Source organism: Phialemonium atrogriseum (genome assembly GCF_030411735.1).
Source record: "Phialemonium atrogriseum strain 8032-3 unplaced genomic scaffold QBC33scaffold_25, whole genome shotgun sequence".
Lineage (NCBI taxonomy): Eukaryota > Fungi > Ascomycota > Sordariomycetes > Cephalothecales > Cephalothecaceae > Phialemonium > Phialemonium atrogriseum.
This window is the reverse complement of record NW_026848162.1, coordinates 204,910-230,726: the sequence shown is the minus strand read 5'-3', so window position 1 is coordinate 230,726 and position 25,817 is coordinate 204,910. Positions and strand designations below refer to the sequence as shown.

The window sequence follows — 25,817 nt, the reverse complement described above, 5'->3', positions numbered from 1 at the left end:
TATGCCCCAGAGAAATTGTTGCTGCCCAATATGTTGAGGGAATATTTCAAGTAAGGTATTAAAAGTAATATTAAAACATGACAAGCCTTAACTAGAAAGGGTAGTAGGTAGGCGCTGAAGACTCGGGTGGTACAGAGCGGGGTATCTCAGCCGCGGAGGCACAAGCAGGAGGTGGAGCCCGATCTTCGAACCCAACTGCTTCATACTATTACCTACTTATCCCCGAGAGGTCTGGCTCGTGGTCTGCGCCTGCCAGGACTTCCCTTGGCTGAAATTACCCCCGAGCTAAGCATCCTTGCTGTGCAGGTTCCTTGAGCTGTGTCCGTGTGGTGATAGCCCGACGCGGATAAGAACTCGGGTTTTCGAGATGGTATGTTGATATGGCGGTCCTCGTGCAACCCCAAAGGCCCATAATGTCGAATTCGAGGAGTTGCTAATGGGCGTCAATAGTGGAAACGGCTGAATGCTGGCAGGAATGGGGCGTCGACTAATAGGTCGTCGCCAGCCACGGCTGGGCCTTCGTCTGAACAAGCTTCGATAGCGAGCCAGGCCAGTTCGTTTGACCGCCTGCTACACCGTCCGGCCCCCGCCCCCCGCCCCCGAGGCTTCGCCTTCCTTTTCTATGCCATCAACGGCAACCTCTACTATGCGAAGCCCCGAATCAGCTGTCCAGAGAAGTCAAGACCCACACGGTCTTCTAGTCTTGCACGACCCTCCAGAACGATCAGTGGATGTCCTCTTCATCCATGGCCTGGGCGGGACGAGCTTACGAACTTGGTGCCATAATCGGGACTTGGAGAATCTTTGGCCCCAACTCTGGCTTCCCCAGGAGCTCCCCTCGGCTCGAATCCTGACTTTTGGCTACAATGCCGATTTCTCGTCCAGGAAGAAGCGGACGCCGCTGACGATTGGAGATTTCGCAAACGACCTCTTGTTTCGGATGAAACACGGAGAGAATGGAACCAACCGGCTAGGCCAGGTGCCTATCATCGTTGTCGCCCATTCGATGGGTGGCCTGGTCTTCAAGAAGGCGTTCATACAGGGCCATTTGAACGACGAGTATCGGGACGTGATTCGTATGATCAAGGCCGTCTTGTTTCTTGCGACTCCCCACCGAGGCACAGATTTGGCCGACACTCTCAATAAGGTCCTCGCCGGCTCGGTCTTCGGACACTCGCCAAAAGGTTATGTCTCGGACCTTGCTAAGGGAAGCCCGACAATTGACGAGTTGAATGAAGCGTTCCGACACGTCGCGTCAAAACTTCAGATATTCTCGTTTTACGAGAGGCTGAAAACCTCAGTGGGGCCCATTTCAGTCATGATTGTGGATAAGAACTCTTCCGTTATGGGCTATCCCGGCGAGACCCAACAGCCACTCTCCGCCGACCACCACAACGTCTGCAAGTTCACGGGGGTGGGCGACCCGAATTATGCATCCGTTATAGGGGCTCTCCGCAGTGCCGTCACCGCACTTGGTTCCCCCAAGGAAACCGACAGTGCCTCCAAGGAGGATGCCGACAGTGCCTTCAAGGAAGACCTCAAACTCATCAAGAACTTTCTCGGCGTTTCTGGGCCTCCAGGGGAGGACATCGCCGCCAGTCGCGCCGTGAGAAAGCCAGGAACCTGCGAGAGCTTCCTGGCATGTCCGGAAATGAAAAGCTGGCTCGGTTCGGAATCGAGTCGTGTACTCTGGGCTCATGCTGGCCCGGGAAGTGGGAAATCGACACTATGCTCCTTCGTCATCGACCATCTTCTGGATGGAGGCCACCATTGCGCCTATTTCTTCTTCAACCACGGGAGTCGCGAGCAACGATCTGTCGCCAACATGCTTCGATCTCTGGCATATCAGACGGCGATTCGAATCCCCGCCTTTCGACACGCGCTGGCAGATCTGGCGAGATCTGGGTTACAAATACACAACGCAGAGGCCCTCCCCGTATGGCAAAAGCTGTATTCGGCAGTATTACCCGCGGTCAAGAGCGAGGGTGATGTTTTCTGGGTGGTTGACGGCGTTGATGAATCCGAGTCGAGTAGACAGGTCGTGGAGTTCCTCTCTAACGTCACTGACCTCGCAAGCTACATTCGGATACTGGTATTCAGTCGGCCTTTGCCTACCATTAACCAGGCCTTCCAGGTCGCGAAAAAGAGGATTCCTGTGGTCGACATTCCCTTGCCGAACAATGCAGATGACATTCGCCTCGTTGTGGCTGGAGAGATTGACTATCTTCCCTCTACCGACGATTTCAAGACGGAAACGGTCGACAAGATCGCATCCCGCTCGCAAGGGAATTTTCTCTGGACCAGCCTAGTGCTCCAACGTGTCGCTAGATGTCGCCGCCAGGAGCAGGTGAAGCAGGTCCTTGACTCCACGCCGGATGGGATGGACAAGCTTTACGATCGCATGCTGGACGCTATCATGCAGCTTGATATGGAGGATGACAAGTCCCTCTCCAGGGTCCTCCTCTCTTGGGCCATGTACGCGAAGGCACCACTGACGGTGGAAGAGCTCTCCGAGGCCTACTCTGCCGAGTTGAGCTTGATCATACATCTGAACCACACTGTCAGCGAGGTCTGTGGACAGTTTGTCACCATCAGCCCGGACAACAGGGTGACTCTGGTCCACCACCCCTACGGAAGACGACGACGCGCAAACCGTTCTCTCTGGACCCAGAAAAGGCCAACGAAGAACTTTTCGGTAAATGTCTCGAAGCCCTCTGCGATACGGATCTGCGAATGAAGATCAGTTCGTCCAAGATGCCCCTGTTTCTCCCCTACGCTGCAAAATCATGGGCCTTTCACCTCGAAACCGGCTCACTCGACTCAGAGAGCGTATTCGATGCACTTGTCAAGTTCTTTAGCGGCAAATTCCCGCTTTCCTGGATTCAGTGCCTCGCCACGGGCGGCGGGCTCACCGAGCTTCTCGGGGCTTCCCGGGCGCTCACGGCCTTTGTGAGAAGGCGGAGAAAATCAGACACCGAGAGGTCCCCAAATCTTCACCGATCGTCGGACCTCTCCCTGATTGAGTCCTGGGCAGTCGATCTGATGAGGATACCTGCAAAGTTCGGTAGATATCTGTCAGAGGACCCGGTTCAGATCTACAAGTGCATACCTCCTCTCTGTCCCACCTCTTCCGCCATTTACCGGAATTTTAATGACAGTCTTGCTGCCACCTTGTCTGTTTCTGGTCTGTCGAATGCTGATTGGGATGACTGCTTGGCTCGGGTGTTGGTGAGACTTGGAACAACATATAGGCTGGCGGTGTCATCCTTGCATCTTGCTATCGCGACCTTCGAGCTGGAAGGCTGCAGCATCACATTGTTTGACACCAACCTGTTTGAAGAGTACACGACCTTCAATGTGGCGGACTATATCTGTGATATCGCGCTCAACGAGTCCGGCTCAATGTTATCGTGTTATTGTCTCTCCCAGACATTCGTGTGGAAGGTCCAGGATGGATCTCTGGAATCAGCGACAAATAACCCCTACGTAGGGTACGCCGCCGACTTCAGATTTGATAACGACACGCTGATGATGGTGTCTCACGATCGGCGGGTCTATAAGCTGTTGTGTGACAGAGAGGATGAAGAGCCATCCTGGGCACAGCTAGACTTGGCATTGCTGGAAGAAATGCCCCCATCTGATAAGACTTTCAGCCAGGATCGCTCATTAGCATTTAACCACAACTGCACCCAGATAGTGTTCGCTACCGGGCCATCCTCCCTCTCTGTATGGAACTTGGATCCGCCCGAGATGGTGGCCCTGCTCAAGAAGAACCGGGTCCAGGCCCAACGTTATGTCCGCCCCGCCTGGCACCCTTCTGGCACGCTGATCTTTGGCATCTCCAACGACGTCGTGTTCAAGTGGAATCTTGTGGATGACAACTACGATGAATTGAAGGCCGAGGCTGCCATATTATACATCGAATGCAGTCCAAACGGCATTTTCTTCCTCACTTACAACATGCGGGACTGGATTATGATCTACGATGTTTCTTCCATGTTGCTAGTGTACAAACTGGAGCTCCCGGAAGTCAGCGCCCATATTCGTTTCAGCCCTGAGAGTGACCGGTTTTATACTCTTGTCGGTTCGCACTGCAGCATCCGGGAGCCAAGCTGTCTCACCCGACTCGTCGATGCGGCGGCTCCTGGACGGAGCAGTACTGCAGACACCGCACCGAACATCTCCTGGCCAGGGGTGGATGATACTCACAGCATGCCCATATCGCTTCCCCCGTCTGAGAGTCATGCGGACAGAAAGCCCGGGATAGTGTCCGTCGCTATAAGTTGCAGACACTCCGACCTCGTTGCATACGTCAGCGGGGATCAAAACATGAATATTTACGACCCGATAGACAACAGAACTTATACGATTGGCCAGGTTTCATTTCCAGGGGACCTTGGGTGCCTGGTTTGGAACAGAAAGCATGACCAGTTGGCTTACTCTACCTGGGACAGCGCCACCGTCAAGGCAGTCGCTGTCAGGGACACGCCGCCACGACAGGTGTCTGCCACAGATCTCTATGCCGAGAATATATCCGAACATTGTGGCATGATACGACAACTTGTCTTCGATGAGACGGATAAGTTACTCTTATTTTACGGAGCGAGGAAATCCCGGGTCCTATCCTTCCCCGGCGGGGAGATCGTGGGCGACCGCGACACTCCCAATCAAGAGACGGCTGTCTGGGTACCACACCCCTTGAAGCCAGAGCTGTTGCTCCTTTTCACTGCTGAAGCCGTGGCCATCTTTACGTGGCGACTAGAAAGGCAAGGCTCGACACCACTGCACATGAACCTGGACGACGCCTCTGGCCCCGTGTTCAACCTTAGGCACTTGCCTAGCTACTGCCCGAGATTTCTTCTCCTCGCATTCTTTGCTATCTCACCTGGGTTCATAGTCCTGCCGACAAACGCCATCTCCTCCGAAAACGAAGGTGGCGAATCCCCGACCCCGATCAAGCCGGTCGTGGTCCCCCGAACCGCCCAACACGCGGCGGGCATACTACCCGACGGACGTCTCGTGTTCCTGGACCAGGATCTGTGGGTGTGCACGGTGCAGTTACACGATGGGGGTGGGGCCATTGAACGCCACTTCTTCCTACCGCATGACTGGGTTGAAGACAAGGAAATTCGCCTGTGCCAGGTGCTTGGGGACGGGACGTTCATTTGCCCTAGTAAGGGGGAGGTTGCTGTTATTAAGAGCAACCTGATGTCGACCTGGTGATTATTGTGCGGCTGGTTAGACGCATAGTATCCATATTCTTGGCCGAGCGGCCTGACTGAACAATGTATCGATGGATCCGATTCCTAGGTCGACGGTAATGAGTATTAGAGAGAGAACGGAATAGGTACAGGAAATCAAAAGCGGTTATAAAATGATCGAGTCCCATGGCCCTACCACTTTCAGCGCCTTTTGGCCGAGGGGGGCTACATATTAAATAATTAGATATTAGGAACCCCCATTTTAGCACGGATTCACAAGACCTGAACGACGCCCCGTCGCTACAGCCAAGCCTCAGCCAAGCTTAAGCCCAACAAAGTACAGCCAAAAGCCGCACAGTGCCTGCTTCTATTCGAACAAGGGGGGGGGGCGAAGAGCACTATTTCATTGGGTTTGATACTGTCAAACTGGTTGTAGAGTCTCCCGAATCTCCATCCAGTCTCATCGCCGCTAAGCAACTTCTTGGCTGTGGATCTAATTCCTTCGAGAAGACGGGGAAGACAGCTGGTATATATTCTTTTGGCTTGGCTTCAGATACAATGTGTAGCTGCAGTAGGAGATAATTACGATCAATTCCACGGCATACAAACCCGCTGCAGGTTACATTTACCGCTGCGACACCTGGGGTGGTACCGTATGCTGTATCACGTCAAAGGATTCGGTGCCCCGATTTTATCAGAACGTCGATGCTCCCTTGCCTACAATGGCTGCCTCAATGCATCTTATCACACTACTAGAATATTTTAGGACAATCCCTGTGTGCCGCTCACTTGTTGCCTGCATTAAATATAGCAGTGATCTGCGGGTAAAATCAATGTTTTCTGCATGCGAGAATGCGACACATCCAAGGGCTTTCGGGTGATCGTTTCGGTGTTCTTTCTTGGACACAGTTGGTTCTTCCAGAAGCTCAACTTGGACTGTTAGCTGGTAATATAGTGGTATTACAGTGTACCGTTGGAGCACAGCTTGTAAAGTTCCAGAGAAAATCAGCTAGTAAGCTTGGTAATGTCTCTACTCTCACCAGATTAAACAAGTCTAAGCCGTCTAGACGGAACTCAAAAATCGCTATATTGTCATTCTAGTTGGCCGTTCACCTCCCACAATCACACAATCTTGCCTCGTCCACCATGCCTTTCAGGGGTTCGTTATCAGCCAAGCTAACCAATATGCATTTCCATCTTTCGTAATTATTAGTCTTTAAAATGACAACCAACAGCATAACCACGGTACTGCTTAATTATTTTGTGTTCCTAAATTCGCCTAAAGGCAAACAACAGACCTCCCAAGCACCTAAGTCTTGGAAATGTCCACACAGGCACGTACGATTTCGCACCAACGAACAGGGCATAAATATATCGACTCCGGATTATTGGGGACCTGTGTGGGTAGTGTAGGGCCAGTGATTGGGAGAAAACCAAAGTGAGGTGATGCAATGCGATGTAGGAATGCACCTGCGTATCGGCCCGGAACTGAACCCCATACTCGCATATCTCGATCCCAGGCACGCTAATTCTTTCAGGCCACTGAATCCACTGCCTTCCGCGGTGTGGCTGCTGGCCTGCGTCAAGGCAATATCGGACGATATTGCAGATCCCGTCAGCGGTTGTGGTCATTCGCTACGATACGGCGTGAACTTAGCCGGTAGGCGCGCGGGATGTGCCCGTGAACGTTAAGGTTGTCTGAGATTATTGGTTACATTGCTCCTGGCTTAATGCCATGCTGTACAACATTGAGTTCTAATAATTGTCCAATTGTCAGGAGAGACGTGGGGAGATGTGAGGATTCTGGTGAATCCTTGGGGAATCCTTCTCGTGTTTCAACCTCACCCGCTAGACAGGCACACTTGTCCTGCCCATCTACGTGCCTGCCACCGAGAAGCGAAATTGTACAGCGGTTAGTGAGTTAGGGTCGTCAGCCGGCGTTAATATATTTTTCTTTCTTTCTTTCTTTCTTTCTTTCTCTCTCTTACACCAGTCGTCACGCCGTGACAGGCCCCCGCGTCGGGGGAACCTCACTCTTGCAGCTGAGCTCGGAAGAATCGGATCTCGCGGTGGGTCAGGTCAGCATTGAACATTCCTGTGAGCCTTGTGTTCCAAGGTAGGAAGGTAGCGTCGTTCCGCGGTAGCCATGCTGACCTGGTGAGCAACTAAGCTCGCTAGTTTGGTGTCATCGCCGAATCCCTCCTGCATCCATACCACCGAGGAGCCGTCGAAACCAGCAATGGAACACCCCCGGGGCGGGTTGCGCGCGAGCTCCAGCCACACCGGCCCGCGCATAAGCGCAACCCGGCTTGCTGACCTGCTGTCTACCACCTGCAGTTTCGTGCTGCGGACCTGCTACGACCCGGAGATGGAACGGGGTTGTTGAAGGATGGTTTCGAGGCCATCGACGTCGGCCCCCACCCGGATGGCGACGGGTTCTGCCGTCTGCCGTCTGGATCCTGGAGCTCCACTACGTGGTCCGGGGCCGCCGGAGGGTAACTCAAGTATCCGGATGAGGAGCGGGCGTCCAATTGTTGAAGGTCGGTGCTGGTCCGCGGTGGGTGCTTGCTCACGCCCGTTGAGCGATCCACACTCTAAGGGTGGGCATTGCTACCATGTCTCGGCGTATGATGGGGAAGGTGGTGCCCACCGGAAGGTAGTTCCCGGAAAGGAGCTAAACGCTCCGCCAAACCTGGGGAGCCCTGCTGCAGCCTCAAGGCTATATAGAGTGGGCTTCTTCCTGTATTTTAGGTCTCGACCTCTTCGTCTCTTCCTTCTCTCCTATCTTCTTAGAATCAATCTTTTGTCGACTCAATCCTAATCAGCAACAATGCTAGTTATGTGGTTATTTGTTTGCTCTTGTTCCCAGAAAGGGCATTCCTTCTGACCCATTTCAGCCAAAGTCTTGAAGACCTCGCCTCTGGAGTTAGGACCGATCACCAATAGGTAGGGTTCATTGGAGCTGCTTGCAACAAAGTACAGGCACTTGCTTGAACATGTTTGAGGACAAGGCTTGTTCTCTGCTCGAGGCAGCTCAGCAGCACAGCTTCTCACAAATATACAGTTAATATGCGCAGCTCATTGCATTAAGTTTGAGGTTGAGTTTGAGCTTGCGCACACCATCGTGGACCTCGGCATTGAGAGTTTATCTACGGTTGCTGAGACTGAACTGGCAGCGAGTATTGCTTGGACCCCGTCCAACGCAAATTGAATAAACCAAATAAATATGCGCAGCTCATGATCTCCTAATCCAAGCTTGCCTGGCAGGCATCGGAACCCTGAACACCGCAACACAGAGTAGGTTGCCAGATGCAGATGAGCCACTTGTTGGGCAACAGACACTCGTGCTCTCAAGGGAAGAACGACACAAACAAGCAGAGACGAGTGCTGACTTCCAGGGTGGTGGCGATTGAGAGGCTGCCCACAGCCGACAGACAGGGGTAGCTGTGGGTCTCCAAGACGGAACGGGTCCAGGCGGTGCCCGCAATCACATGCCGGAGAACTGCGGGGGATGGGATGGGGGATGGGGGATCTCCATTAAGGTCTACCGTTGACGCCGAGCTTGCAAGCGTAGCCGTAGGGGTATAATCTGGTGATTTCGGCAAGAGGAGAGGGCCCCCTTACTCCGGGGGATCACGGAACACTCCGGTCTGGTGGTTATGACGCTTCCGAAGGCTTCCATCACGAAAAATTGGAGGCGCTGGATTATTGTGGGACCCCAAGCAAAAGATCACGCCACTTTCAGAGTCAGCCACCAAACTCGGAAGCCAAGGCCAGGCTAAGCTTGCAACCGAATCGAGCGGCACGCAAAAAAACAACCGGGGGTTCTCTACGTCATGCAGGGTGGCGGTCAGTGGGATTTGCGGTGTCTGATCAGAGCAGCGCTGTCGGTCGAGGAGCAATAGAGACCAGGGTTGGGTCAATATCATGTTGCCTACTGCCAGCCGCACACTAATAAACGGCATCAATTATGATGCCCGCGGGGTTGGGTGCGCTGGCCAAGTCTCCGACTACCGGCGAGAACGGGACCCTTGCAGCGCCGACCCTGAACCCCACAGTGGGGCATGCTAGGGGGCTGCCATTCTGTCATTCTTGCCACTTCTTCCTTCATAAAACACCGTCTCCCAACCTTGATCCCGCCGTCGAGTAGGTTGGAAGTTGCTCCGGGGTGATAAAGGACATTTTCATTGAGGACCTGTACTCTCGAGATACGAATTAATCAACGTCAACTGGCCGTATCGCGCCCAAGCCATTCACCCTGCTGACCGCTCTTGAGGCGGACATTTTCCAATGTGAGTCGCAGCCCAACTCGTGTGCCCCATTTCCCCATTTCCGCAGCTTGCTAACCTTCAATTTCCCTCTCGTTTCTACAGACGCGCCCTTCTTCGCCATCTATCTGCCGCTACAGCCACTACAGCCAGAGCCGTCGACGGGCCGAGCCCTCCTCACCGAACAAACAAACCCAAGAACACACCCACACCGCCTCGCAATCCACCCCCGCCACAATGAAATTCACCCGACTCGTCTCCGTGACCAACTTCGTGGTCGCCTCCTCGGCATTGGGCTTCCAGGTCTTCGTCCTGTACCCGTGGCACACTCAGCTAGACCACGGCTTTGAGGAGCTGAAGAAGGAGCACCTCAAGGTCTTGGAATCAGTGCGCGGCAAGATCAGCAACGAGGAGCAGCAGGGGTTGAAGGACCGGATCGAGAAGCTGGGGCAGAACAGGTGGCGCTGGTTCTAGGGAATACCTGATTTTTTTGGTTGTTTGGCGTCCCTCGTCGCATGTCGGACAGTATCGTGGCATTGATACCCCCATCTTCTTGGCCTCCCTCGAGGAGGGAGCCTTGGTGCGTACTAGATGGAGTCGAATAGATTTTCTCTTTAATGCAAGATATGCTCCCACCCGTGCTCACGGCTACAGTCTCTGACGTCAAGGTTGCGTGCTCCCTCTGTAGTGTCTACTGGATTGTCGGCTGGATTGTCGTGAAGGACTCCCACGATGTTGATCCTCGGTCAATCTCCAGAGTTGAACCAAATATTGTTAACGGCTGCCGTGGTATAGAGAACCGCTGGATTTCAACGTTATATGGCGAATCGTTCGGTGGGACCAGTGCTTCGAGTCTCCGGATCCCGCGCTCGACGGCGGTCCTCAACCGGTTGATTGAACGGCCCCTCAAGGGTCGCTCCGAGCTCCCGTCACTGTCCTCAAGATCTATCCTGGCCTTTGGAAGCGGCCGGGGTGTCATATTGCAGCCACAGGTCGAGACCATCAGGAGTGAGTCGCTGGCATCATCCTAGCAAAGTCTTTCAAGGTGATGAAGAATTGGGAAATATGTCAACCTCTCGATTGGCGGAGGGGCAAGTGTAGATGCAGGTGCATTGCACATCGATAATACATAACGGCGTTGCCGTCCGCACGTCTGGTTTCAACCCAATCGGGACCAAATCCGGGTTCTGCAGTTTCAATCCTTCCCTAGGAAACAGGGTTCTAATACGCCTCTGTCGTAGTAGCGGTTAGAAATGGGATGCATGCAGTCCCGTATGCATAACAATCACCAACTGATATTGAGAGCACGGGGACCCGATTGGGTGTTGTGTGAGGGGTCTTTCCTTCTCTTCTCGACTTCAAATGTGAGAAATGATATGATGCGTGAAGTTCCCTACTTGAACAGGGACAGACATCCACCCACCTCTATGTCCTCGCGATGACTACCCTTATTTCTTCGGCTAGGCCACCAAGTTCCAGAAGGTCAAGACAAAATGGCTAGCAACAAGGAAGACTCTCCCGCGTCGCCGCGAGCTCCCGGTTCGGCGACACCAGCAGCGGTGACCTTACCCGGGCGCGCGACGTCCTCCCCACAGTCTCCAGCAAAGCCGACGGGGACGATCGAGGCCAAAGACGACGACGATGATTCCGCCCTCGGACACCAAAGCCTCCTGTCCACGGAGTCAGTCGCACCAAGCATCCTCTCGTACCGGAAGCTGCACGGGCGCACCTACGCCAACGTCAAGAACACGGAATACTGGGGTCCCAACGACGCGCGCATGAACGAGGGTCTAGACCTGATCCACAACTCTCTGACGATGCTCCTGCACGACAAGCTCTTCCTCGCGCCCATCGACAAGGCCAACCCGGGCCGCGTGCTGGACGTGGGCACCGGCACCGGCATCAGGGCCATGGACTTTGCCGACGAGTTCCCGGCCGCCGACGTCGTCGGCACCGACCTCAGCCCCATCCAGCCCACCTGGGTGCCGTCGAACCTGCAGTTTGTGATTGATGATTGTTTGCTGGACTGGACGTGGCCAGAGAACCACTTCGATTTCATCCATATGCGCGGCCTGTACGGCTGCGTGCCTGACTGGACGGCTCTGCATAGGAAGGTGCTCAAGCACCTCAAGCCCGGGGGCTGGTTTGAGCAGGTCGAGACGGGCTGTCAGGGCTACTCGGATGTCGTGGAGCTGCCGGCGGACCACGTGTTTAACCGGTGGGCGCAGGCGTTCTATGCCGGGGGGGAGAAGATGGGGCGACCGTTTACGATCTGTTGCGACGATAATATCAAGAGGCACATGGAGGAGGCGGGGTTTGCGGATATCACTCAGACTAGATTTAAACTGCCGGTCAACATGTGGGCTAAGGAGGAGAGACTGAAGCAGGCTGGCGGATTCGCACAGCTTGCGCTGGAGCAGGATATGGAGGGCTTAGCTATGTACTTGCTGACGCAGGTGCTGGACTGGACGCCGGAGGTGCTTGTGCTGGCCGGGAATATGCGGAAGGAAATCAGGAGGAAGTCGATCCAGCCGTATACCATCGTGTAAGTTGCCCTCAGATTCCGCCATGTCCTTTATTTGGTTGCCTAACATTTGGGCTCTAGGACGGTCGTAAATGGACGGAAGCCCCTAGAGGCTTGAGAGATGGCGTTTTACATTTGGGTTTATATCGTAGCAGCTAGAACACTTTCCCAGTTATGGTCATTTATGAGGATTTCGGAAGCCCAGAATGTGTTAGTCCTATCCAACATACAATAATTAGCTGTATATCAGGCACAGGAAGCAAAATACGGCTGTATATGGCTAATGAATACACAGTGCTCCCTGATCTCTCCAAATTTCTGCCAACAACAGACAGATTCCTGACTTTCTTCACAGCCCCGTCATGGAGAAACCTCATCATCCGGTTTGGTGAACGTAGGCACAAGTCGGGCGCCGGTGACTGATGGATCCTTCTGAGGGTCATATTTATCAATCCCATCGATTGGAGCATACTTCTCACAGAGATAGCACATGTTGTTATAAGCACTGTCATGAAGGGTCAGCTTTGGTGTCATATTCATCGTCGTCCGAATGCAAGAACTCACGTCTGCCGCACAATGCATCCGGGGTGCCCAGCGGAATAATTAATCGTCCCCTTGAGACTGTAGAGTCGGTTCCGATCATCGAACTCTTCCGCCGGCTCTGCGGCAGGATAATGCCGCAGATACTGTCGTGGATATATCGGCGATCGGAGGTGCGAACAGAAGTCGGCTCTCCATTGTCCCAGGTCCATCTCATTATGAGCGTAGTACGACCCAACGTCGTACATCATGAGCTCGCCAGTCTCCAGATTGATTCCCAAGTTTGGTTCCCAGAGATCTCCGTGGATGATACACGGTTTAATAGGTTCGCCATCGTGCCGAAGGTTTCCGAGCAGACGCGGTATAACCTTGGTGATAAGCTGCTCTGTGGCCCGCTCCATCTCCGGCCACGGTCCATTCGTCTCTCTGTCAATCTTGCAAATGCCCTGGAGGAGTCTCCCAAAGAAGACGGCCCAGCTATCCTGCCAATCCACCGTATGTGGCATTTTGCCATCGCAGGTCACGACGTGGAATCCGAACTTTCCGGTCGGAGACTCGCTCTTCTTGTGCAGTTCGGCAAGCTTGGTAGCAAACTCTCCCGGGTCTGGAGCTGTGGTGATGTCCATGTCGATAAACTCGGACAAGTAGAAGTACGGGACTGGGTTTGACACCTTGTATCGACCGTATGCGAACGGCTGGGGAATAAACCCCGGCATGAGTCTGTATATCTCCTTGGCCGACTCGAATTCGCCCTTGAGCATCACCCCACCGTGCTCGCCATATGCGATCTGTGATTGATCCAGTAAGCATGCCGTTTTCAGCCTAATCATCGGACAGGGGACTGGATCAGACTTTGAGGAAATAAGCCTTTTCAGTCCCATCCGGCTCCCTTGCCATGACTTTTCCGGTAACCGTCCAGGCACTCGTGCCAAATGGCTCCGCCGAGAGGAAAGTCGAACCCTGTGGCAAAGCTACACGAAGACTTGAGGTCAATGTCTCTGGTCGCAATGTAATTTCCTCAAGAGTAGTAGTCCCTAGAGTCCCTACCTTCGACCACGGCCTCATCCATTGGAAAAACCCCATCAAGCCCAGACAGAACATCTTTCGTACTTATCGGTTCGAGGACCGCCGGCTCCTCCGGTGGAGACACCACGATCAATGTCTCCGTCGCCATTCCGTTGTCCCTTGAAGAGGCTTTGATCCTTGAGCAATATCTTTTCGTGACCACGGAATCGAACAAGAGAGTGATGAGTCCTCGTCCAAAGATCGGAACTTGGGAGTTGAGCCGCCCCTCTTTGGGTGCTCTCGCCAACAAATAAAACGCTCCCCATAGCCGCCGGGCAAGCTGAGTTGTACCATTCGGCGGTTGCTGCGCCTCCAGAGTGCAGGATCCTGCAGCCGCCCACCAATCCCAAGACGCCCACATCTTCAAGCCCCGCCTAACCCCTCCCCCCCATGCATGGCTCCTTGAATGTGGCCTAGCTAATAATATCTTACCGACTCCGGAGCGATGCGGCTGAATGGAAGGGGATGTCACCAGTTCGACATGTGGAAGGCCTTGCACTGCATGAAACCCACCGCCTCGAAGTCACGTTCCGCTCGAAAAGACACCGGCTATCTCAGGTCTAGCTTGTAGGGCCTGGGATGAAAGTGAAGGGTGCCCGGCATGGTGGTAGTGGCCCGCAAACTGAAGTAACAATGGTCTGGACCCAAACCCCCGTCCCACTTCCTCAATTGAACCCCGCGCGACCCAGGCTAACAGACGTCGATTACACCACGCGCAGTTTAATAAGAAGTTCTCCTTCCGCAAGAAAAGAGGAGAGAGCCGAGACGAGCCCGACCATGACCGAATTTTCCCCAGCGATCCGAGCGCTGACACGCTGGCGGTGCCTGGTGCATCGAACTCGACCGATATTGCTGCCCCACGACGCGATTCATCGCCCAGCTCGAACTCTCTGCGCTCGAGCCTTCTCGATCGAAAGCGCACCAGTTCCTCAACTTTCATCTCTCAGACCGTTGGCTATGGCGATCGCGATGGCGACACCGCGGATAAAGACCCCCTCGGCCTGAAGGTGATCCACCGACCAAGTAAAGACCGGACGGTCGACATTGTATTTGTGCATGGCCTTGGTGGTAGTAGCCGGAGGACATGGAGCAAGGACCATAACCTTGATTTCTTCTGGCCGCTGAAGTTCCTGCCATTCGAGCCAGGCATCAGCGAAGCGCGAATCTCCACCTTCGGATACAATTCCAACTTTCGATCCGGGAGTCGGAGAAACAAGATGTCGCTGCTAGATTTCGCCAAGAATCTCCTTTTCGATCTAAAGTATGCCCAAGATGATTCTATGGGACAGCTGGAGGATCTTGGGATGGGGGAGGTGGGTTGGCCATGTTCTGTTCCTCCAGCCAACGCCCCTGGCATGGGATGCTGCAATAACTGACATCCCCCATCTTAGAGGCCCATCGTCTTCGTGGTACATTCAATGGGCGGTTTGATCGTTAAAGAAGTATGTTCTCCAAACCCCCAAAATGAGATAAGTGGCGAACAACTAATACTTCTTGCCCAAAACAAGGCGTATATGCAAGGCCAGAACGACCCAAAGTACGAGGCCATCATCAAATCGGTCTCCGCAATCGTTTTTCTCTCGACTCCCCACCGGGGAACCAACCTGGCCGAGACTTTGAACCGCATTCTACAAGTCTCTTTCGTGTCCAACCCCATGCAATACATCGCGGAGCTGGCCGCGGGCTCGCAGACGTTACAGAAGCTCAATGAACAGTTTCGACATATAGCTCCCAAGCTGGAGATTGTCAGTTTCTACGAGACCCGGCCGACGACAGTTTTCTCCAAGACCCAGATTGTAAGAACTCTAGCGAATATGGGGGACGTTCTAACCATCTTCTAACTATTCTTTAAGATGGTTCTGGAAAAGGATTCGGCAGTGCTCGGATATCCGGGCGAAGTCTCAATGCCACTCGACGCAGACCATCATGGTGTGTGCAAATACGCAAGCCGAGTTGACCCTCGCTATGTCACTGTTCGAAATGTACTGAAGAACCTTATCAGAAAGGGCATGCCTTCAGGCAAGTCACCTGTGTGACTCACTAACCGAGACGTAACCAACTAACAATAGCTGTTGGCGTGTAGACCAATCCCAAACAACCACAGGTAAAACCTCAAAATCAACCTTTGAACAGCTTCTCTCTGTTCCCGAGTCCCCAGAAAGAGACTATAGCGTCTTCCGTGACCGTTGGACGCCAGGAACCTGTTCTTGGATCCTCGACCACCCCGCTTTCGTCGAGTGGCTAGAAGACACTCAATCAGATCCCAGAGTCTTATGGATCCAAGGGAATGCAGCGAGTGGGAAGTCGGTCCTTTCTTCCTTTGTTATCGACCACCTCGTCCAACTTGGACTCCCGTGCCAGTACTTCTTTGTCCGCTTCGAGGATAAGAAAAAACGAGCGCTCAACACAATCCTCCGTTCGTTGGCCTGCCAGCTTGCCAACACAACACCTGCATACGCACACCAACTCCGCCAACTTGAAACGGCCGGCGCTGACCTTAAGAGCCAAGATTACCGGAATCTCTGGCAGTGGCTGTATAAGCAGAGTTTATTCCACCTACCTGTCAGCTACCCAATTTTCTGGGTTCTCGACGGCATTGACGAATCCGACAGTCCCCGTTCTCTGCTCAACCTTCTTTCTGAGCTCCGCTCCATCAACATCCCCATCCGAATTCTAATCGTGAGTCGAAAGACGCACGACATCGCCATGTCCTTCCAGCAACTAAGTGACCAGTTGAAAATCGAAACAGTCACCACCGAAGGAAACCACGATGACTTTCACCGGTATATCAGCCGGGAGATGCACCTGGCCGGCGACAATTCCTACAGAGAGGGCATCATTGCCGAGGTCCTCAAGCGGGCACAGGGCAATTTCCTCTGGGTGCATCTCGCAGTTCAGAGGATTAATAAGTGTCATACAAAAGTGGATGTAAGCAACGCGTTGAACGACCTTCCTCCAGGGATGGAAGCACTGTACAACCGCATGGCCAACTCCGTCCAGACCGAGCCGCATAGCGACAATCCCACCCTCGGCGAAAGGATTCTGGGCTGGGCGACCTACGTCCAGCGCCCACTCAGCGTCGAAGAGCTCAGCGACGCGTTGGACGACGACGGCGTCCTAGAAATCCACCGGACAATCGGGGACCTTTGCGGAGGGTTTGTGGTTGTAGATCATGAGGGAAAAGTCGCCCTGATCCACGAGACGGCTCGAGAGTACCTGTCTCGGGGAAACCAGCAAGGTGTCCCGTTGGTCATGGAACCGAAGCTTATACACAACAAGCTGTTCACTAGATGCATCACGCGCTTAATGGACAAGACACTCCGAGCCCACATCAACCAGGACCGGCAGCCGGCGTTGCTGGACTACGCGACGAGCGCCTGGGTCTTTCATCTTTCTCACGGCTCGGCCACCAGTCGCGAGAACCTGGAAATCCTGATGAAGTTCTTCCAGGGCCCGCCGGTCCTCACATGGATCCAGGCAGCTGCCAGAGGGAAACAGCTCAGGTCGCTGGTGACAGCATCTCGTCGCCTGACTGACATTGTCGAGCGGCTGCGGCGATTCAACGACGAGGAATCCTTGCTCCACCGCCAGGCGATAGAAACCCTCACACGCTGGGCCACGGACCTCGTTAAGCTCGTCGGAAAATTCGGGACCTCCCTGCTCCAGAAGCCAGACGCGATCTACAAACTGATCCCGCCCTTCTGCCCGGAGGACTCGGCCATCTACCAGCAATTCGGCCTCAAGGAGAGCAAGGCGCTGCGCATCTCGGGGCTCACCAGGGGCACCTGGGACGACTGCCTCGCGCGCCTGTCCCTCGAGCCCGGCGCCGTCGCATCCGCCGTGCACGCATCGGGGAGCCGCATCGCCGTCCTGGCCAACCGGCAGAAGGTGGGCCACATCTTCGTGTACAACTCGGTCACCTGGGAGGAGGAGCGGCGCATCGCGCACCCGGAACGTGTGTCCAGGATCCGGGTCGACGCCGCGGGCGCCACGCTGGTGAGCTACGGGTACAAGACTACCAAGCTGTGGAGCCTGTCCTCGGGGGAGTGCGTCAAGACGGTGGCGAATCCTGCGGGCCGGCCTAGGCCGCACAGCATCGTCTTCCTCGAGAAGAACAAGACGGTGCTGATCGGGAGTGAGGACCGGTGCGCCAGGTCTGTCAAGGTTGACGGCGACTCGACTGAGTGGGAGACCAGGGCGCGGATCGAGGAGGAAGCCCCGGAATATGGCGTGCTTAACGCGCCAACGTGCTCGGCTCTCAGCCCCGATGGGGAGATGATTGCGTTTGGATATCGCGGGCATCCCGTCACGGTATGGCAGCTGGGGTCCGAGGAACTCGTCGGGCGATGCAACATGACTCCGGATGGGACGGCTGTCACGAATCAGGAGAACACGTTTGGGGAGATCACGCAACTTACCTGGCACCCATTCAGCGGGGAGGTCCTCGGTCTGCATCGCGAAGGGCTGCTGTTCAAATGGGACCCGTACGACGACGAAGCTAGTGCAAAGGTTCAGGCAGGAGCGCACTTTCTGGCAGTGTCCCTGGACGGGTCACTCGTCGCGACAGGAGATACCCGCGGAACCGTCAAAGTCTACACGACTGCCGACTTCTCGCTGCTTTATCAGTTGTCGTCCCCGGATCCCGTTCTCGATATCGCATTCAGCACTGATTCCAGGCGCCTGTACGATACACGGGGTGCATACGGGAATGTCTGGGAACCCAATGCTCTGGTCCGTCTGGCCGAGAGTTCCGAGCTCACCGACCATAGCAGCGATGCCTGGGGCGAAAACGACAGTCTCGCGAAACAGTCCCCCCAGACCGCGCAACACTTCCCCGGAGTCGACAACGTCGTTGCAATTTCGGGGCAACCCAACGGGCCGCTCTATTGCTACGGCACAGAAGACGGCGTTGCAGTGCTGGGCGAAGTCGGGCGCGGTACAGTGGCCGAGCTGGGGAGATCGGCGAGTTTCATGTCCGTCGAGCACATGGCATGGAGCGAGGACGGGAAGCTCGTGGCACTTGCAGATCTGAGCCGCAGGATCGCCGTCATGAGTATCGCGAAGACAGACCAAGCCGGACCCACGTGGCGGGTCAACCACGACTTCCATCTAACCCTCCCCTCACAGGACGGCTTCACCCAGCTTCTCTTCCAGCCCAACGGCCATAGGTTATTGGCTGTATCTCCCACCGCACTATTCGTTGTCGATATCGAATCTCGCGCCGTCCAGGTATCGAAAATCCCTGATGGAGCGCCGAGGATGAGATTCATGTGCCATCCGACGAAGCCCGATTACCTTCTAGCCTTTGGAAATACCAAGGGCCATGTCTTGACTTGGGATGGCCTCCGGCAGGTGGCCAAGCACACTTACTTCCCCCCTCGACTCAACAGAGTCGCAACCTTATCCGCAAGTTCTCCCTCGTACAGACCGGGGAGCTCCGGGCCCGCCGAAGAGACGCTGGGTCGACTCATCTCGTGTCCCGGCTCTCCCGACATCCTGCTGGAAGTCTCGCGGCTCGCCGATACGGGACGACCCGGGAGACAGTATCTGCTCTTCGAGGCCGACGACATCGAGCTGGACCCCGAGAAGAATCACGGCGCGACCGACGAGACAGGGGCCGCGGAGAGCTGCAACAACTTGCCATATACAACCTTGTCCGCGGAGATTGCGTGTCGCATACGGGAGCCACTGGCCATCCTGTCTCGCAGGAGGCTCGTATTCCTGGATGTCGACCGGTGGATTTGTACGTGGCGCATATCCGCTCTGCCGCAAGCACCGGGGCGGCCGTCGGGCGGGAGGGGATCGGAGTCGGGTTCCAGGGGAATAGAGGCCCATTACTTCCTCCCCGGCGATTGGGTCACTGCTAATGAGGCACCTCTCTGTACCGTCATGCCCGATGGGACTTTACTCTGCACCAGGAATGGTGAGGTGGGCGCCGTTCAGTGTGCCAAAATTCGGAGATAGAGCGACGCCTTATATAGCGGTATCCGTAGTTGTGAGGAAAAAAAGAACAGGAAAAGTGGGAAAGGAATGCAGGTTGAGAGGCGCGAGGACGGGAAAAAAAAAATGACAAAAAATAATAGCACAGATCCGTTTCGATCAGATGACCTCCGGGTTATGAGCCCGGCGCGCTTCCACTGCGCCACTGTGCTTATTGCTTGTTGATGTCTTCTAGAACCCAATTAGTGCCTAAGTAGGTCGTCCCGCAGCGCCAATCGTATTCGCCCCTCCTCATCCACATCCACCAACAAAAAAGTTTTCTTGAAGCTTAGGGGTGGGTCATACCCCATAGCCCGTGCTGCGTTTAATCTGAGTACTTCGTAACACCAACTGAGGCATATCCTATGTCTTTGGAGCCATATGATTACTTTCACTTGGTGTACCAGCTGGGGGTTCTTGGCCGCTCTCGCTGAGGAGCTGCTGTCCCACTGGTTTCCGGGTGCAAGCAACCATTTGCCTCTTCCGCCTCCATTGCATGCCTTTCAACCTACTAATTATGACCGAAACCACGCCGGTGACTCCCACAAAGAGCGCAAAGATGGTAAAGTACCACCCCCTCCCTACCGCGTCTATTATTGGCTGCAGCACGGCCACCGATGCAGCGCTCAAGCCGCACCTCACCACCTGCCCGGAAGCATAGGCCGTGCTAGACATGCCGGGGAAGATGTCGACGAGGAGGGCGTTGGATGTGTGGGTCAATATAGTGGATGTCCCGCAGATGAAAAAGTGCAGGACTAAAGGCACCGATGGGTGGACGTGATACTGGACCGCCCACCCGTAGCCGGCGATCAGGGCCACTTCTAGAAGAATAAAAGGCATGCATCTTCTGTACCGTGCCATTTCCAGGGGAAACTCGCCACCGTCTTCTCGTTTCTCCCGGTCGAGGTTGGCGTCACACCTCCGCGCGACTCGGGCGTAGTTCCTATCAATCAGCTTGCCGGCAACGATGCCACCAATCGTGAGGCCGGCAAACACGGGCAACAGCGCGAGACCGATCTCCAATTCGTTGTAGCCGTATATCTCGGCGAATATGACCGGTACGGCGGCCTGGAATGTGTAGTAGACGGAATACGACGAGGCCACCATCCAGAGAACCGCCGCAGCATCAGGATACAGGATGATGCGGAGCGGGACAAGCGCGTCCATGGGATGCCAAGATGAGACACCATTTATTTCGGGAGCTTCCTGCGCGACGTGCCCGACATCCTCGCGCCTAGCTCGTTCCCTCGGCGAAATAAACGACCACCAAGTCCTCCACACCCCCCTTGCCGGCCGCGACCCATCGTCAACGACATTACGCCCCGTCTCCGGGAGCGCCAACCCAACCGAGACCAGCAGCGCCAGCGCGACGATCAGCAGCGCGATGAAGACCCACGCATAGCCACCCGTACCGAGCGCAAGCGCGCCGCCGACGACGGGCCCGGCGGCGCAGATGGCGTTGCAGGTGGCGAGCATGGGGCCCAGCATGGCGCCGCGCAGGGGGACGTCGGCGACGTCGGCGACGACGCCGTAGGCGATGGGCACGGTGGCGGAGCCGCCGACGCTCTGCAGGGCGCGGAGGGCGAGAAGGGCGGCGAAGCTGCCGCGGTTGAGGGCGAGGCCGAGGCTAGCGCACGCGTACAGGGCGATGATGGCCAGGAGGACGGGGCGGCGGCCGAAGGCGTCTGCGAGCGAGGAGAAGAGCGCCGGGGAGATGGCTTGGCAGATGGCGTAGACGGTGACGGTGGTGTTGATAGCTTGGATGGAAACCGAGAAGCTGGTGCCGAGCATGGGGATTAGGGGCGAGTAAATGGTAGATGTGAGGGTTGATATGAGCATGATGAGGCCGAGGTGGTACGTCAAGTAGGTGCGGGTAGCCGGTGAGAACACTGAATAGACGCCGGCCTTTTCCGTGGCAGGGTCCCGGTTTGTACTCCCGGCCTCGGTGTTTGCCGGGGCTGGCGCCGATGCCAATGGCTCGGGGCTCAGTACCCCTCCTGGCGCCATCTCGGTTCGTACCTACGATAACCTGAAAGGTCCTAGTTGAAGGTTTACCCCTGGGTGTGGTGATCCCGAAAGGCAGGGCCCGAGGAGCGGCGATACGCAACGAAAGGACCAAGTTAAAGGCCCCGTATTGTAGGTATGCTTGCGAACAGCTTTTGGTGGTTAAATCATGTTGAATGAAGGCTTAATGAGGGGTCAATCAAGGCTCAGTTGTTTGGTCACGTGGCTCCCTCATGCCTGGCGAAAGATCACCACCCGAGAGGCATGTTCACCTAAGCTCAAGCATAGTCTCGTCGTGAGGTTCACTATTCCGCTTTACATGAGTGTGTTTTGGCAAACTACCTTGGTGGGATGCACGGGATACGTTGAGGTGGGCAGGACTCTCATTGAGAGCCCGTAAAACAGAACGAAGAAAAGCATGTGAAGAGATAGAAAAAACGGTGCAACTAATTTTTTGGCTAATGTGGCTTCCCTATATTATGGTCTTGAAGCTCGACTGAGTGGCAGTTGCAACTGAGCTCCTTGGATTTTTCCTTTTCTTCTTGTGTCCCTTCTCCCCCCTTTCTGTCCAGTTCACCAGGCCGACGCTAAGGAAACTCCTCAGCCCTGAACTCACAAAATATGAAATGGAGTCGCTTGGAATTATTATAGGAGAGATCTGGGCTTTGCGATCGATTCTTGCGGGTGACCTTGATCCTATGCAGTACAATACAATCTCTCCCAGCAGCCGTTCTTCGGATTCGAACACTTGAAGTACATGTCAAAGGTCACACCCATGGCTCTAAAGCCTTGAATTTGGGTAGCAACGGCATAATGACGCTTTGCCCATGTTGCCCAGATATTGGCGGAGGTTCGCCCCTGAGCAAACTTCTCCACCCACCCCCACAAACACCACATCCGTGGCGGTCCATCAAGGCTAGCTAAATTGGATGAGCCTGTGGCGGGATGTGCCTCATCCTAGGACTTCTCCGTTGATTGAGGAGGAGTCGGTTCCATTGCCGGCGCGCCCTCGGCCAAATAACTTCATCGGCAGGCTGGTCTGGGTCTTCTTGCCGCCGGGATCTCCCCCTTCCTTGATCGAATCCGGGTTCACGTGCGACCGCGGGAACACGCCATACTTGCCCTTGCTGTTCGTCCCAGACCAGCACCAGTGGTCTTGGTACAACCCTTCAACCGGCCATGTCAGCAAGCCGAGTCGGTAAAATACAAGGTTACGTGCACAGTGGCAGCGTGAAAAGGAAGACGCGCGAGTGTGTAACTTACAGCCGATATTCCGGATCGTATCCCCCTTGTCGAAAACCATCCATCCAGTCCGCCCGTTGTCCTTGGGATCCCACTTCCACCGCGTGACCACCGACACCCCGCTGTTGGACTGCAGCGATATCTCGCTCTGCCTCGGCCCCTCGATCTCGACCAGCTTCGCCGGAAACGCCCCCCGCACGCCATCATGCCAGCCCACGCACCACTTCCCGCCCCACCTCTCGGGGAACTCAACGCCGACGATCCTAGCCCCAACAAGGAACTTGAGCACGTCACCGTTCCCGTCCGGGTCGACGAGCGGCTTCTCGCCGAACCTCCGGACGTGGCTCTTGAGCGCCGTGGCGGAGGGGAAGCAGGCCAGGGCCATGGACGGGACGGGGCTGGGGGCGGGCGGGTCCGGGAAGTGCAGATCGTAGTCCTCTGCCAGGTCCGCGTCGTCCTCGCCGACCCTTCCGTAGAGGACCGTCACGCCGGGCACCGGGGCCAGGGGCTGCGGGTGCCGCGACAGGTGCCGCAGGAGCTGGTCCTGGCTGAAGAAGACGGTCGCGTCGCCCTCGCGCACCGTCTGGCCGGCGTGCGTGCAGAAGAGGCAGGCGTAGCGCATCGAGGCGAGATCGGTGATGGTCAGGTGGGACTTGAAGAGGAAGCGGGTGCGGTACATGACGCCGGATTTCATGAAGTTGGCTCGGGCTGGGTGGGAGTTAGCTTGGGAGCCAGTTTCACCGGGACGGGGTCCCTTGGTTGGTACTCACAATCCTTATCCAGATCCATCGCGATCTCGCTGAAGATGTGGTAATACTCGCAATCCGAGCAGCGTCCGACAGTGACAGGCTCGCCCTGGTAAATATTCATCAGCTCCATGCATCCACACCCCCCCCCCCCCCCAGCTGACACAAAACTCACATAAGCCGAAGCCTTCTTCACACCCTGCGCATGCCCATTCAGCCTGAACCCAACCGCCCCATCGCAGAACCCCTTGAGCTGGTGAAACGAGCTCTTCGGCCCAATCGCGCACGCCGCCTCCCTATCTAGCGCCGACGACGACCTCGCGCCGCCGCCGGCGTCGGAGAGCGTCCGCTCCTCGGCCGCCAGCATCAGGCCGTCCTCGTGCTCGCCGACAGGCGGCAGCGCAATCGGCGCCATGTGGCTGGCGTCCAGGTGGAGGAACGAGAACGACGACGAGGCCGCGGCCCTCACCTCGGCGTCGCGGCTGGGGATGTTGGGCGACGGGCCTGTCGACGGGCTCGACGACGTGTTGGTGTCGGAGAAGAGAGACGTGCGGTTCGTCGTCGCGGGGCTGGTCGGGTCGAAGACGGAGCTGGCGGGCGTGTAGCCGTGGTAGTGGTGGTGGGGATGCTGCTCGCCTCGTCGCCCGATCTGCACGGGGCTGCCGACGATGACGCGCGTCGCCACGGCCGCGTTCTCTGGTATCGACGCCTGTAGCGGCCAGGCGGCGCGCGGGGCCCCGCCTGTCTGGTCACTGATCCAGGCGGACGTCCGGGGCGAGGAGGAGGTCGAGGGGGAGGTCACGATGCGCACGCGCTCGAGTTCGTCGCCGAGGATGTCGGGGCTAGATGGACGCCGCTCGTGCAAGCGTTGCGGTTGGGGCGGACCTGGTTTCGTAGCCGGTGCGGTCCACGAGTCTGCCCTCCTGGGCGGCCCGCCGTCGGTCGTGTAGACGGACGAGCCGCGCGAGCTGGTGGTGGCGGTCCTCTGTAGGACCTGTGGCCTGATTTGCCGTCCGCCCGAACTTCTCCGCGAACCGTTGGATGTGAAACTCTCATGTCGAGCCGCCTGGGTGCCGGCGGGAAGGTGGGGGAGAGCGGGTGGAGGAATCACGGTCACGACGCTCTCGGCTGGGGAATCGGCACCTCGCGTGCCGGGTCTCGACGAGCCGTGCGACTGTGTTCGGAGGGGAGGGAGGGGCGGCAGAGGGGGGAATGCGTGGATCGGAGTCGCCGGCGCTGAGACGTCGATCTTCAACCGCCTGATGGTGTCCAGGGCGTGGAGGGCGAATGCCTTGGTCGCGGCCTGCAATTCGGCAAACTTGTCCCCGTCGAATGAATCGATGTCGATGAAATCGTCAAAGTCGTATAGGAGGTCGCCGAGGATGCGTCGCTTGTCGGCGATCTCGTCTCGTTTCCGTCAGCTGCGCCCTCGTGCCATATGATCATGTCGGATTGTGCGCCGAAGAGGGCCGAGGAGGGCTCACCGTTCTCTCTCATGGTCTCCTTGAAGTCATCGCCATATTTCTCCACCTGGCTATCCCACAGCGGCTGCAATCTCTTGAGTGCGCGCTCGCCTCCCTTCATGACGGCCTGCGCCGCTTTCGCCATCTCCTTGGACAGCTCTGGGTCGTCATCCTGGGCGGCTTCGGCGTTAGCGGCGGCCTCCTTTCCCCTCTCGACCACCTCCCGAAACGGCTCCAAGATCAAAACTTCAACGTCGATGGCCATATTAAGCCTGAACTGACAGCATTAGCCCGCATGCATGGGTGAGCAAGTGATGTGCGGGTGGTGTGCAATTGATGTGCAAGCTATGTTTGCAATCCCACCGCCGATCAAGTCCCCGCAGATCGCCCATGATGCGGATTAAGGGGACGTGAAAAGTGGGAATATAGACAGCGGCTGGGTGAGGCGAGAAACGTCATTTGAGGAACACGGAACAGGGGTGCTCTCTGTTTCCTCTGTTTCCTCAAGATATATCAACCAGCCAGTCGAGCACGTGGCCGATCTAACGAAGGCGCCAAGCCAGACCTGTGAGACCCGTGGGGGTGGGGGGTAGAAACTTGTGGGAACGGACTGCGGGAGGGCTGACGGCGCTATTGGATGGCTTGTACGAATCCGTAGCGACGTTTCCTTTTTATTCGTTAGGCTGGGCTTTCTGCACCGGGTTCCCCCTGCAGATCAAAAACGGGGACAGGGTTATGGGTGATATGCTCTGTAGCAACACCTCCTTTTTCGAAGACAAGCATAC

General features: G+C 56.0%; 7 protein-coding genes and 1 non-coding gene across 8 annotated transcripts; 4 read left to right on the top strand and 4 right to left on the bottom strand.

The window, feature by feature from the left end:
• Positions 1-367: 367 nt before the first annotated feature.
• On the top strand, positions 368-5,223 carry QBC33DRAFT_595577 (uncharacterized protein; the record flags this gene model as incomplete). The annotated part of the gene is made up of 4 exons (XM_060431836.1): positions 368-370; positions 451-667; positions 729-2,608; positions 2,677-5,223. 4 exons carry the CDS (start codon positions 368-370, stop codon positions 5,221-5,223), a joined length of 4,647 nt encoding a protein of 1,548 aa, XP_060280477.1.
• A 4,247-nt stretch (positions 5,224-9,470) lies between these two features.
• On the top strand, positions 9,471-10,088 carry QBC33DRAFT_547630 (uncharacterized protein). Its single transcript, XM_060428761.1, has one exon. The coding sequence runs from the start codon at positions 9,707-9,709 to the stop codon at positions 9,941-9,943; it is 237 nt and encodes a 78-aa protein (XP_060280476.1). The 5' UTR covers positions 9,471-9,706; the 3' UTR covers positions 9,944-10,088.
• A 629-nt stretch (positions 10,089-10,717) lies between these two features.
• On the top strand, positions 10,718-12,143 carry QBC33DRAFT_202335 (methyltransferase domain-containing protein). Its single transcript, XM_060422599.1, has 2 exons — positions 10,718-12,014; positions 12,075-12,143. The coding sequence occupies exons 1-2, from the start codon at positions 10,963-10,965 to the stop codon at positions 12,109-12,111; spliced, it is 1,089 nt and encodes a 362-aa protein (XP_060280475.1). The 5' UTR covers positions 10,718-10,962; the 3' UTR covers positions 12,112-12,143.
• Positions 12,117-13,831, bottom strand: QBC33DRAFT_547624 (Fructosamine kinase-domain-containing protein). Its single transcript, XM_060428760.1, has 4 exons — positions 13,581-13,831; positions 13,386-13,504; positions 12,558-13,321; positions 12,117-12,498 (listed from the first exon to the last, which is right to left on the bottom strand). Exons 1-4 carry the CDS (start codon positions 13,705-13,707, stop codon positions 12,354-12,356), a joined length of 1,155 nt encoding a protein of 384 aa, XP_060280474.1. The 5' UTR covers positions 13,708-13,831; the 3' UTR covers positions 12,117-12,353.
• A 227-nt stretch (positions 13,832-14,058) lies between these two features.
• Positions 14,059-19,683, top strand: QBC33DRAFT_547619 (YVTN repeat-like/Quino protein amine dehydrogenase). The gene is made up of 6 exons (XM_060428759.1): positions 14,059-14,234; positions 14,318-14,911; positions 14,990-15,040; positions 15,107-15,394; positions 15,452-15,617; positions 15,682-19,683. Exons 1-6 carry the CDS (start codon positions 14,178-14,180, stop codon positions 19,560-19,562), a joined length of 5,037 nt encoding a protein of 1,678 aa, XP_060280473.1. The 5' UTR covers positions 14,059-14,177; the 3' UTR covers positions 19,563-19,683.
• On the bottom strand, positions 19,679-19,750 carry QBC33DRAFT_t67. Its single transcript has one exon. It is a non-coding gene; the product is annotated as a tRNA-Met (tRNA).
• Positions 19,751-19,843: 93 nt separating this feature from the next.
• Positions 19,844-21,740, bottom strand: QBC33DRAFT_478154 (major facilitator superfamily domain-containing protein). Its single transcript, XM_060425283.1, has one exon. The coding sequence runs from the start codon at positions 21,582-21,584 to the stop codon at positions 19,941-19,943; it is 1,644 nt and encodes a 547-aa protein (XP_060280472.1). The 5' UTR covers positions 21,585-21,740; the 3' UTR covers positions 19,844-19,940.
• Positions 21,741-22,215: 475 nt separating this feature from the next.
• On the bottom strand, positions 22,216-25,574 carry QBC33DRAFT_497839 (uncharacterized protein). Its single transcript, XM_060425604.1, has 5 exons — positions 25,054-25,574; positions 23,745-24,976; positions 23,594-23,678; positions 22,845-23,531; positions 22,216-22,748 (listed from the first exon to the last, which is right to left on the bottom strand). Exons 1-5 carry the CDS (start codon positions 25,295-25,297, stop codon positions 22,534-22,536), a joined length of 2,463 nt encoding a protein of 820 aa, XP_060280471.1. The 5' UTR covers positions 25,298-25,574; the 3' UTR covers positions 22,216-22,533.
• Between the last annotated feature and the right edge of the window lie 243 nt (positions 25,575-25,817).

Bases quoted from the DNA above. Each gene is read 5' to 3' on its own strand.
- QBC33DRAFT_547630 (XM_060428761.1), top strand. From the start codon at position 9,707: ATGAAATTCACCCGACTCGTCTCCGTGACCAACTTCGTGGTCGCCTCC.
- QBC33DRAFT_547619 (XM_060428759.1), top strand. From the start codon at position 14,178: ATGAAAGTGAAGGGTGCCCGGCATGGTGGTAGTGGCCCGCAAACTGAA. The intron at 14,235-14,317 runs GTCTGGACCCAA...CACCACGCGCAG, and splicing joins CGCAAACTGAAGTAACAATG to TTTAATAAGAAGTTCTCCTT. The intron at 15,395-15,451 runs GTAAGAACTCTA...CTATTCTTTAAG, and splicing joins TTTTCTCCAAGACCCAGATT to ATGGTTCTGGAAAAGGATTC.
- QBC33DRAFT_202335 (XM_060422599.1), top strand. From the start codon at position 10,963: ATGGCTAGCAACAAGGAAGACTCTCCCGCGTCGCCGCGAGCTCCCGGT. The intron at 12,015-12,074 runs GTAAGTTGCCCT...TTTGGGCTCTAG, and splicing joins ATCCAGCCGTATACCATCGT to GACGGTCGTAAATGGACGGA.
- QBC33DRAFT_478154 (XM_060425283.1), bottom strand. From the start codon at position 21,584: ATGGCGCCAGGAGGGGTACTGAGCCCCGAGCCATTGGCATCGGCGCCA.
- QBC33DRAFT_547624 (XM_060428760.1), bottom strand. From the start codon at position 13,707: ATGGCGACGGAGACATTGATCGTGGTGTCTCCACCGGAGGAGCCGGCG. The intron at 13,322-13,385 runs GTCTGATCCAGT...GATCAATCACAG, and splicing joins AAAAGGCTTATTTCCTCAAA to ATCGCATATGGCGAGCACGG. The intron at 12,499-12,557 runs GTGAGTTCTTGC...CCTTCATGACAG, and splicing joins GGATGCATTGTGCGGCAGAC to TGCTTATAACAACATGTGCT.
- QBC33DRAFT_497839 (XM_060425604.1), bottom strand. From the start codon at position 25,297: ATGGCCATCGACGTTGAAGTTTTGATCTTGGAGCCGTTTCGGGAGGTG. The intron at 24,977-25,053 runs GTGAGCCCTCCT...GACGGAAACGAG, and splicing joins GGAGACCATGAGAGAGAACG to ACGAGATCGCCGACAAGCGA. The intron at 23,532-23,593 runs GTGAGTACCAAC...ACTCCCACCCAG, and splicing joins GATGGATCTGGATAAGGATT to CCCGAGCCAACTTCATGAAA.